This window comes from Pristiophorus japonicus, chromosome 18 (genome assembly GCF_044704955.1).
Source record: "Pristiophorus japonicus isolate sPriJap1 chromosome 18, sPriJap1.hap1, whole genome shotgun sequence".
Classification (NCBI taxonomy): Eukaryota; Metazoa; Chordata; class Chondrichthyes; family Pristiophoridae; genus Pristiophorus; species Pristiophorus japonicus.
Window position 1 is genome coordinate 73,344,167 of NC_091994.1, and position 12,417 is coordinate 73,356,583.

General features: G+C 45.0%; 1 protein-coding gene across 4 annotated transcripts in view; it reads left to right on the top strand.

Moving 5' to 3' along the window:
• Positions 1–12,417, top strand: part of nphp4 (nephronophthisis 4) — a 516,026-nt gene that overhangs the window by 230,129 nt on the left and 273,480 nt on the right. For 3 of the 4 annotated variants that reach the window (XM_070860148.1, XM_070860151.1, XM_070860150.1), the window contains one exon: positions 2,046–2,108. The exons of the other annotated variant lie outside the window; for it this stretch is intronic. In XM_070860148.1, the coding sequence (XP_070716249.1) occupies positions 2,046–2,108 (63 nt within the window). The remainder of the gene's footprint in view (positions 1–2,045; positions 2,109–12,417) is intronic. 4 annotated transcript variants of the gene reach the window in all.

The window sequence follows — 12,417 nt, forward strand, 5'->3', positions numbered from 1 at the left end:
CTTGTGACTTATGCCTGAAAATATACTGTGCCCGTTGACAACAATAATTCTGTATCTGGAAAAGAAAAAGGCGTCTGGTTACTACGGGTCTGTTTAGTCAGGTTGACTGGATTTTAGGAAGACCGGTTTCACAGTAATAAATAAGTTGTGAAGACTTTTTCTCCCATTGAAGTGTGCCTTGATTAGCTGAGTTGCAATAAAACGTTATTAGCATTAAGTTCCATATGACTAGACAACAGCAGTCCTTATTTGCGGTCGTGTGCTTTGAAATTTGGTTGCTGGGTTTCAGAGCTTTCAGTCAGGCCTTTGTAACAATGTTTTCTATCCACTGCCTTGTACGTTAAAATATTATACAAGGATAGTGACAGTACAGGTATTACTAAAAGCTTGGTCAAAGAGCTTGGCTTTAACAAGGGTCTTAAAGGAGGAAAGGGGTTAGAGAGATGGAAAACTTTAAAAGGAACTCTAGAGCATATGGGGCCTAGATGGCTGAAGGGGCAGTCACCAATGGTGGGGGCGAAGAGCTATGCGAATGCTAAAGAGATCAGAATCAGAAGGACAGAGAATTCAGGGAAGAGCTTGTAGCACTGAAAGTGGTTGCAGATAGGGTGGGGTGAGGCCATAGATGGATTTAAACACAAAGACAAGATTTTTATATTTGAGGTGTTGAGGGACATGGAGCCAATACACGTCAGTTAGGATAGAGATGATTGGTGAATGGAACTTGGTGCAAGATAGCATATGGACAGCTGAGATTTGGATGAGCTAAAGGGTGGAGGGGGGGACTTAGCCAGGAGAGCATTACAGTAGTAAAGCCTCGAGGTGACAAAGGCATGGATGAGGGTTTCAGTAACAGAGGGTTTTGAGCTTGGGACGCAGATAGGCAATGCTACGAAAATGGTAGTCTTTGTGATGGAAAGGATATAGAGTCAGAAGCTCAGTTTGCGGCTGTAAAGGATGCTAAGCTTGTGAATTGTCAGGCTCAGCCTGAGACAGTGGCCAAGGAGGGGGATAGAGTCGGTGGCAAGGATACGCAGTTTGTGGCGGGAGCCATGACAATGGCTTTGGTCATCAAGGACTGGACAGTCTGACAACACAGAGGCAGATAAGGGGTTAAGATGGATAGAGCTCGGTGTCGTCAGTGTCGATGTGGAAGCTGCATACTAGTCAGGGCATGAGGATCATAGAAAGGTATTCTGTGGGAGTTCATGCTATTTCTACAGGCACCCTACAATGTTTAACAGGAGACAGCTACTCCATTTATACGAAACAATTGAATACTGGCTCCTCTGTAATCAGCACAGCTCCGCTGCAGTACTGTGAATACACCTCAGCCAGTCTACAGCAAATAAACAATTCACACTGAGACATATCAGAGCCATGTGGTATTAGATTTGAATCAATTCTAATATTTTCTCTGCTTTACATTCCTTGTTGCGCTCGAGTAGAAGTTATATCCCTAGTTTTTCATTTTGTTCTATAAATTGCAATAAACCACTCCCTAAATGTCAGACCTTAATTGGCTATGGTGTCCACCTCATCTCCCCAAGATTTAATCAAAAGGTGACACTCACTATGTAGGCTCATGTATGAAAATGACCACTTGGGTGAAGCACTGATTGCCCGCTGATATCATGGCCCAGAAGGAGTCATTGGCTTCAGGAGACATGGAGAAAATTAGGGGTAAAGAACTGTTAAAAAGGGCAGTAGTCATAGATTTATACATCAGATACAGCAGTAATTAAAGTAATGATGTAATGTGGTTATTATATAGCCGCTGAAACTTTTTCAGATCTTAAATATAAGCCTTATGTCTGTCTAAAGAAAAATGTCTTTATGTAGATAACTCTGCTAATTTTCCTCCTGGCTGGAAATCACAGCAGGTGTAGACCCTTTGTGAAGTCTGCTTCTAATCTTTGAATTATGTTTATGCTAGGCTGAAGTTTAGTTGCAAAATTAAATGTATTGTCCACCCCCCCGGCACTGTAACTTGAAAAGCCCACCTTCCTTCAGTTGGTAATAAATGCTTTGAAATTTCTTTGCAGAGCCAGTCACAGAGGTCCTTCCCGCAAGGATATAAGCACAATTTCCTACTTCTCCAAACTCAGGTAGCAGAAGTCATATGAAAAGATAGCAGATGTAAGAGAGAAAGTAAGATAGAGTGACTCGGGAAGAACAGTTGGTCTCCTCACAGACAAGGAAAGCACTTTGTGGGCTAATAGCCTCACATTGTTTATGAAAATTAATTCCCTAAATGCACGATCAGCAGCATATTAAGGAGTTCAGGCTTTTCATTTTAGTTTTTATTTGGTTTGTCTCAAATCGGGATAGTATCTGCCTAAACTTCACTGTTCTCCATAGTATTCGATAAGTCTGCAGCTTTAATCAACCAACAAGAGGCACACGTGTAAGGAATGATATGAGCAGTGTTTGGCTTTCTGTTCTTACATAGCGTACAACTAGGAGCAGATGTAAGTCAGTCCCAAGTGAATTGGAACATATGTCTTCAGTCTGCACTTGAACTGATAGCAATTGCTTTAGTGACAATTCTGCTGCTTTGCCAAAAGTGTAGAATTTATTTTTATGTGTGAACCCTTGCATATTTTAACCTATTCTGCTTCCCAAAAAGCCAACTTCATATTAAGATTAGTTAATACTGATCAGGATTGGCTTGGGGAGGGGGAGAGAGGCATAAAAAGAGATTAAATCCTTGGTCAGAAAATTACAAATGTATAACAACTCTGTGCCTTTGTATCAGGGCTCCAGGATTTGCTCTGCACAAAGATGCTATTGCTGATTTTATTGCTCCTTAATGGTGAAATGGTTTGTATGCATTGTTAAATGAGTCTGATGGTCAATCACTGCTTAGATTTGGATGTTCTGCTATTTAGCTGTGTGAGAAGCAATTTTTTCCGAACAGTTCAAGTCATTTTAGATAACAACTTGAATCTGAGTTTAATCTGATCAATACAAAGGCTCAGAATTATGTTAAAAAATATTCTCTTCCCTATTTATGAAACAATGTACAATGTTTGACTTTATCACAATGAGTTAAACCTCATTTTTAGACTAGAACATTGAATATTTTTTGTAATTAAATTATTTTGGTATTGTGTTCTGATGAGTGATTTTAGGGTCATTTGATCCAGTGCCAAAAATATAATTAACTGCAGTCCATTACATTAAACATAACTTCTGATTTCTAAATGCTTTTCACTAACTGTCAAAGCAATTTAGTCCACATATCCATTATGCACTTCAGCTCTATGAACCAATTTTTAGTTGAGAATAGATGAATTAGATTACATTTGTTTTGTCTTATTTTAGCCAAGAAAGTTTAACTCCTGACCTTTCAGGAGCTGTAATGAAATGGATATTTAGTTAATTTGGATTTTTTTCTTTGAATTCTATAGATTGCTAATTTTTATTAAAAATTGAGCCATACTACTGTACAATCATAATAATATTTTATTTTACTCCAAGTGTGATTTGTGCTCACTTGAGCATCATAACTTCCCTTTAAGAGTTGGGGTTGATGTATCAAGTGAAAGTTCTACTCAGATTCAGAGATGCTCCAGTTTATACTTCTATTGTTATCTTGAGGTCATTATGATGTTCATACCATCACTTAGCCTGCGTTCCCCAAGCGATTCTGTTTCTAAAATTAAATAAATTAACTTTATTCAGTAGGTGATCTGGAATGGTCATTTGCATCATCTGATGTGATGACTGGCCAAGTAGAATCATGGTCTCACCTTAAGGATACCATAGGTCATCTCGGGGTGGGAGGGGGGCTTTGCAGGGATTGCCAGGGTATTTGGAATTCATGTCTCCTGATATGGTTTGGCTCTAAGGTGATCGGCCGGGCAAAGAAGCACCTGCTCCATCAATTTTTCTTTTGCTTTGTTAAAATTTGTTTTTTTTTGGTCTTGTGGGACTGGTGGGGGATTGTTATCAATGCTTTAGATGTCAGTATGTTAATGATTCTTGTCCCAACCACGTGACCCAAGATGAATTGATCCTTTAAATATGCATTTGTAGTTGATAAAAATAATTTAATTTAAGTCACAATTTGAACTTGTCAGGAATGAGGTAGGTATTCTTTTTATTTTTATGTTATAAATACATGTTGGGGATTGAGAATGAGATTGACGAGACACTGGTCTTTTACTTTTGGGACCTGGGTTACAATCCATACTGATGAAATGAAAGTCTCGTCTCTCTGTTACCCCCTACATGAAATCTATTTGACACTTTCAATCTAATTTGTAATGGGCATGGGGGTCAAAGATTGGAAGTCTCACTCAGAAGGCACAGGATGGTTAATGCAATAGAATGTGCTCTACAAAGGCAAAAATCAACAAGCTCCCCAATGGAGTGGAACTAAACTACAGAACCACTCGGAAGCTGTTTAACCTACGCCGCCTCCAGGCCAGGTCCAAGATCACCCCAACCTCTGTCGTTGAGCTGCAGTATGCGGACGACGCCCACGTCTGCACACATTCAGAGGCTGAACTCCAGGATATAATCAATGTATTCACTGAGGCATATGAAAGCATGGGCCTTACGCTTAACATCCGTAAGACAAAGATCCTCCACCAGCCTGTCACCGCCGCTCAGCACTGCCCTCCAATCATCAAGATCCACGGAGCAGCCCTGGACAACGTGGACCATTTCCCATATCACGGGAGCCTCTTATCAACAAAGGCAGACATTAATGCGGAGATTCAACATCGCCTCCAGTGCGCCAGTGCAGCCTTCGGCCGCCTGAGGAAAAGAGTGTTTGAAGATCAGGCCCTCAAATCTACCACCAAGCTCATGGTCTACAGGGCTGTAGCAATACCCGCCCTCCTGTATGGATCTGAGACATGGACGATGTATAGAAGGCACCTGAAGTCGCTGGAAATATATCATCAATGATGTCTCCGCAAGATCCTGCAAATCCCCTGGGAGGACAGGCGCACCAACATCAGTGTCCTCGACCAGGCCAACATCCCCAGTATTGAAGCACTGACCACACTTGATCAGCTTCGTTGGGCAGGCCACATAGTTCGCATGCCAGACACGAGACTCCCTAAGCAAATGTTTTATGCGGAGCTCCTTCATGGTAAACGAGCCAAAGGAGGACAGTGGAAACGTTATAAGGACACCCTCAAAGCCTCCCTGGTAAAATGCGACATCACCACTGACACCTGGGAGACCCTGGCCGAAGACTGCCCGAGGTGGAGAAAGTACATCCGGGAGGACGTTGAGCTCTTCGAGTCTCAACGCAAAGAGCATGAAGAGGCCAAGCGTGGGCAGCGGAAGGAGCGTGCGGCAAACCAGCCCCACCCACCCCTTCCCTCGACGAATGTCTGTCCCACCTGTGACAGAGTCTGTGGCTCTCGTATCAGACTGTTCAGCCATCAAAGAACTCACTTTGGGAGTGGAAGCAAGTCTTCCTTGATTCCGAGGAACTGCCTATGATGATGATGACAAAGGCTGGAGTTAAGACCCTTTGCTGGGAACTTGTGCTTCACACGGTTGGGGGCGGGGAGAGGGAGGGTGAGGACTGAGTTGCTGCAATTTGAATATTAAACTGCCATTTGGCAATGAAGAGGTCCAAGTTGGAAACAAACTGAGAGCAATGTTCAGAACAAAGAAGCAAAAAGGTGAGATTTCCCACAACCACTGCAATTAAGGCTTTCACAGTTTTTTTTACAGAGCATTTTCGTGCTGCAATGGTGCAGCAAAGCTAGTCGACATACAGTAAACTGAGTGCCCCTCATTTTCTGCAGCCAGCTCATTTGAAGAATTATTTATAGTTTTTGCCTTGTGCAGTGGATGCTTGATGGGGGAAGTGGAAAATCAGACCAGCATGTCCAAATGAGAGAAATGTATACACTTAAAGGTAAGTAGCTGCAGATAGGAACAATTATTGTTTCAATCTTTATCAAGCTTTGAAATGAACTTCAGATATCTGTCAGCCTTTGGCAAGGCAGTGGCTTGAAGGCAGGGTTGAGAAGTGACAGGCATAAATGAAGCAAAAGGAAAAACAATGTGGAGGCGTAGAACAGATTCTGTGGATAAGCAATGAAGCAGTACAGCATCCAGCCCCCTGTTTGATGGATGACCAAACGGACGTACAGCTACCTGAAGTGGGTGCAAATAGAGTTGTCTTACGTGATGTTTCAGAAGATGTCAGAGGCAATGTGTCTTTGCCACCTACAACCGACTGAAAAGCCTTTCTCGAGTTTGGCATTGTGCCCTCAAGGTGCCATCTTGTATAAGTTTCCCAGAAGTCAGCAGTGCTCCATTCCTGGCAGCAGCTGGTCACTGGGAACAGGTACATCAGAAGGAGGGCAGCTCAGGGCAACGAGGGATGTGTAATAAAAATGCGGCTTTGTCAACATTACTCACGTCCTGAGAACAAAATAAAGGTGAGGGTACCCTGTAAAGATTCTGATGAGAAAAGACTGTACAACTTGTATTTCATTAAAGATTGCATGCCCCCAAGTTTTCCCTGTCTCCTATTCCAGTACTCTCGCCCATGCTAAGCCCTCACACAACCTTACAGCTTGTTCTTTGCATCTGATGCATTTCCAAAGCTCAGTAGGACAAATTTTCACAATGCACTTTACAATAGAAAACCTTGTCATCCTCACATTTTCTAAGGTCATAATGAGTTGTGCAATAATCAAACCCACAATGCACATCACTTACTGACACCCTGGTGTACAGCATCTGTCATTGTGCTCTTCAACTTTCAACCAGTCAAAACTACGAGCCCGAAATTCAGTTCTGCTGGAAAGCTGGTGCTCCCCCCGACTTTTTGTGGCCATTAGCGCCGAAATGTTTTCGTGGCTGGGCCACCCCATATTCAGCTCCAAAAGTGAACAAATGGGTTCCAGCGCTAATGAACCCTTCCAAAGTGGATTTTTTAGCGGTGTGGCTGTCTTAATTTGAGCGTTATCACCACTGAGAAATTCAGTATGCAGGTTAGGGTTTCTAATGAGCCAGCTGGTCCCTGGCCTTTATAAAGGGTTTGCAGCAAGACCCTGAGGGGGGAAGGAGGTTGGAAGGATGGCTGGTGGAAGGTGCAAGGAGAGCCAACAGGTTCACTGATATGGAGCTGGAGACACTGATGGACGGTGTGGAGGACAGAAGAAGAATACTGTTTCCTGACATGGGGAGACCTGGCAGACCGCCAGTACATAATGCATGGAGGGAGATTGCAGGGGAGGTGTCAGGCACCTCCATATATGTGAGGACGCACCCTCTCAGGAGGGTGTTGGCCAGTCTGCACCCGGCCCTTCCAGGGTGGTGATGGGTCAACACCTCCTAGCTCTGGGGCGACGGGGATCCTCCTCTTCCTCCTCCTCATTGGTACTGCTGGCTCGACCTCCAGACGCTGTCCCCTCATGATGGCCAGGTTCTGCGGCATGCAGCAGACCAAGACGATTATGGAGACCCATTGAGGAGAGTACTGCAGGGTGCCACCAGAGCGGTCCAGGCACCGGAATCTCTGCTTAAGGATGCCTATGCACTGCTCAATGATGCACCTGGTGGCACAATGAACATCATTGTATGCATGCTCTGGCACTGTCCTGGGGTTCTGCAGTGGAGTGAACAGCCAAGTGGACAGGGGATATCCCTTGTCCGCAAGCAGCCAACCACAATCCTGATTCGGGCTGGTGAGGACGGCGGGCACACTGGTCTGGCACAGAATGAACGAATCATGGCTGCTGCCTCCCTTGCCCGCTGTCTGTCTGCACGGTGCTGACTGCGATGCCTTCTCCTGCGTACCGCCCTGCTTCTGACCAGGTGTACCTGGTGTCGCCCTCCCAACACTCCTCCCATCCTCAGGGTGAACCCTTTCAAGCAGGTCTCTGCAGCCCACAGGCCTCCACTAAAGAGTCAGACCTGAAAGTTGTACAAAAGTATGTGCAAACCTCTGAGCAGCACTCAGCAGGTTGAAACAATTAATAAAACTATTAAAAAGATAAATACAGTGGATACTGTAATCTTAAATAAAAATACTAATAATTAATAAAACGATTTCCCTACCAAAGGGCCCCGATCGCGGCAACACTCCAGCGGTGTTTGAGCACTGACTGGAATACCTTGTGGAGGCACCGCTGGGAAAAGGCTTACCTTTTTGCAGCTGAAAATCCTGGTCCTGGTGGCTTTTCAGTGGTTTGCACGCTGCAGAGCTCTCCGCTGGAATGTCTCCTTTACAGTGGCTTCACCCCGCCGTTACTGGCAGAAGTGCACACCGCTCAAATCCCCCACCGAGCTGAATATGGCTCGGGGAGGGAAAATCATTGGACCGCAGCGGCTGATCGATTTTATCGGTTGCCCGCCCAAACTCCCCGGTAGCCGTCCCTTCGGGGACGATGAATTTCGGCCCCTACGTTTCTGCCATAGGGCAAGATGACAGCTTGAAGGCAAAATAACAAATTGGAGAACGACACCTCAAATCGAGTGTAGGTGTCAAAGGCAGATGACCTCTGACATGCCCGTATATTTGGGAAATAATGAGTCTGTGGAACTGTTTGAGGACAAGAATAATTCCAGAAGGACAACCCATCTTACGGCTGGGTTTGTTACAAGTTGTGGTGAAACCCCCTTGACTGTTCGGTGGCGAGAAGTGGGAAAGGAGGTAAAATGCAAAAGATAATATGCACTAAATAACTGCAAATTGGGAAAAAGAAAAACCACAGAAAACCAAGGGGCACATTTTTGAAGATCAAGAAGCCACTTCTCTTGGCTGTGGACCTGCTGTGTGCCTGATTTTATAGGTGCATAGCAATAACATTGGCCCCAAGTTTCCACATGATTTGCTCCTGATTTTTAGGAGCAACTGGTGGAGAATGGAGTATCTTAGAAATCGGAATTCTCCACATTTAAGTTTTCTGCAGTTCTAGTCAGGTAGAACAGTTTCACTTTTGAACAGAATTTTTTTTTCAAAAGGGGGCGTGTCCGGCCACTGACGCCTGATTTGAAAGTTTCCACAGTGAAAACGTACTCCAAACTAACTTAGAATGGAGCAAGTGAAGATTTTTGTACGCTTGAAAAAACCTTGTCTACACATTAAAAAATCAGACGCAGGTTACAAATTAGACGTCGAGAAAGAGGCGGGGGGGGGGGAGGGGGGGGAAGTGAAGTCATTAAATTCTACAATCAATCCTTAGTTATACTTATACAAATATTATACAAATAAATCCAACCTGAATAAAAATTTATAAGCAAAGAAAAGATTAAATAAACCATGTTCCTACCTGTGTGAAAGTGCTTCAGGCAGGCCTTTCAGGCAGCGGTGTGGCGTCGGTCCCGACGGCAGGGGCAAGAAGCAGCAAGCAGCCTCGGTGCTTGAGGCAGCGGTGTGCCGTGGCGTCGGTCCCAACGGCAGGGGCAAGGTAAGGTACTACGGGGTAAGGGTACAGTGTTACATAACAGTGTTACAGACTTCACCAAACAAGCAAGCATGCATATATAACATTACAGCTCATAAGAAAAAAATTAATGTTCATTAAGTATTGAATCATTTGTTGATCAAGTAAAACACAGAAAAAGTTGTAAAAGTTTAGAATAAGAAGGACTGTTGAAGATAATCTTTTTCCTGTCATTCAGGTATTTGAGTTAATAATATTGCTTACTCAACAGAGATATAATCCACCAGTATTAGTGATATTGGGCTTAATTTTGGCCAGGAGTTGCTCCGTTTTTTTTTGGAGCAACTTGATTTTTCTGGAGTGTCTTAAAAATTTTCATTTTGCACATTCAATTTGCACCAGTGTAAGTGAATTAGTTAGGATTTTTTTAGTTTAAATTTTTTTTTCTCAAAAGGGGGAGTTACCAGCCAGCTTTAGCCATTTAGGCCACTTTGGCCAGCTAATAGTTACTCCAAATATACTTAGGCCAGCGAATGTGGCCACTTCAGAAAACCATTGCGGAGAGTTAAGAAAGCAGCGCAGGTAGTACATCGGAGGCCATTCGGCCTGGGATAGGGGCGGGAAAGGAAGCGGAGAGGACCTGCACCTAAAGCACCAAGACTTACAAAGCACTAAACAAAGCACAAAAAGTAATAAGCATTCAAGTCCTACCTTCATCTGAAAACTTGGCCTGGGAAGGCAATGGGCCGACCGGCGCGGAAGGCCACTCGGGCTGGGATAGGTGCGGGACAACGCACCGGGAAACCACTTGGCCAGGGATAGGGGCAGGAGCTGCCGACATCGGAGCACACACAGGCTGCAGGAAGCAAACGGGGGAAGGAGAGGGTGGGGGGAGAGAGAGGAGAGAGAGGTCACAAGATTCAAGGGGGGAGAGGGAAAGAGGACAAAAGACCTTTGGGTGCGGTCCATATACATACCTTGGAGGGAGGGAGAGACAGAGAACTGCGAACCTGTGCTGTGCTGCCTGCTTTCCTGCCATTTTGACCTTCTTTAACTTTAACTATGGGGGCAATAATATCAATGCCATACCTTTTGCGAGCGTTCTGCATCATTGTGCTACGTAGGAGACAATTGATTGGAGCTCATCACATCAGGAACATCAGAGCCCGTAGGCTGCTGGGCAGGAGGCCATACCTACCTCGGCAATTTTGAGTCAGGCGTTCGTATCTGGACCTGAGTGATGCAGATTGTGTCAGAAGAGAAGTTGTCTGTGAGATCTGTGAGTTACCGAGAAGCGGCAGGTGGACTGCTTTGTCTGTTGAAGTGAAGGTTATAGCTGCACTTTCCTTCTATGCCTCGAGATCGTTTCAAGCTACAAGTGGAGATGTGTGAGCCATCTCAACATGCAATACATGTCTCCATTCGCCAGGTCACGGCTGCACTGCATGCGCGGAGGAATGACTTCTTCAAGTTCCCAATGACTGCCCAAGCAATCCATGACAGGGCTGTGAGGTTCTCGAGGATTCTGGCTTCCCAAAGGTACAGGGCTGCCTTGCGAGCACCTTTGGAGGATGCCGAGCTGTTCAGGAATAGAAAAGGCTTCCACTCCGTGAATGTGCAGCTCGTGTGTGACAACATGCATCGCATCATGTCAGTCGATGCGAGATACCCTGGCAGCACCAATGATGCGACAGCATTGTATCTGACATGTTTGAGCAGCAGCCAGAAGGGCAGAGCTGGCTACTGGGAGAGAAAGGGTACGGCCTCGCCACCTGGCTCATGACGCCCCTACACGTAACCCGGACAGAAGCTGACCCTCGCACATTACGACACGCAGCATCATAGAGACGACCATTGGCATCTTGAAACAGCGTTTCCGATGCCTGGACCATTCCGGAGGTTACTTGCAATACTCCCCTGTGATTGTCGGTCAGTTCACTGTTGTGTGCTGCATGCTGAACAAATTAGCCATCATGAGGCAGCAGCAGCTAATAGTGGAAAAAGAAGATCCACCTGCGGTGAGAGTGGCTGATGATAATGATTTGGAAGATGCAGGTGACGAGCAGGAGGTTGTGGTGGAGGAAGATGATGATGAGGATGAGGAAACCATGCAAGTGTCTGAGGCCAGAGCACAATGTCGGAGGATGGCAGGCCATCGTGCACCTTTAACGATTGCTTGAGCCTTGCGCCAGCAGCTCATCCGTCAACGCTTTACTGATGCCTGAGGGCTCAGCGACAACTATTCCGCATGGACATGTTTATTTTTGGAGCTGTTCCTAAATGTTGTGTTGTGTTAATGGAACATGATTTAGTTTTAATGTAAAATATATTTTATTCAAAAGTTTACAATGTACTTTAGTGTAATAAAATAATTCTTGTATCAAACTTTACTTTAATATGACTCTTTAAGATCACTTAAAAACTTTAAGATCACTTTTAAAGTTGTAAATTTACATTACTTACAAAAAACGTTCAATTTGAAAACAGTTACAACAGTAACATCAACAACAACAACAGCAGCAAAGAAAGGCTGCACCCATCTCTCATCCCCTTTAGTCGAACACTGCCCGCTGCGCTTGGTCTTGTACTCTCCACCGCCCCTGCCCGCAGGCGGTGGTGTAGTGTATTTGGACTTGGTACCAAGCTTAGTTCTTCTAACATCTCAGTGAATGTGCACTTCTTCATGGGGTGGGGGGGTTAGGTGTTAACGTGGAGGGCCCGGCTTGGGTCTCTTCAGAGGCTGGTATGGGGCTTGCAGTGGGAGTGGCAGTTGATTCTGTCAATGGCGCATGGCCTGGGTGTGTTCCCTTATTGCAGCAGCTAACTCACACATGCCCTCCCTCATGGCCTGTGTCATTGCCAGTGTCATCCTTTCCACTAACTCCGACATTCCCTCCCTCATGGATACTATTTCCTCACTAATGTTCCTGGACATCGTTCCCATTTCCCGTGCGATTACTGTTACTTCTCCTGACAGTCCCGCCACCTCATCACTCACCCCATTGATGGTGTCCATGAGTGATCGGGTGAGATCAATGCTCTC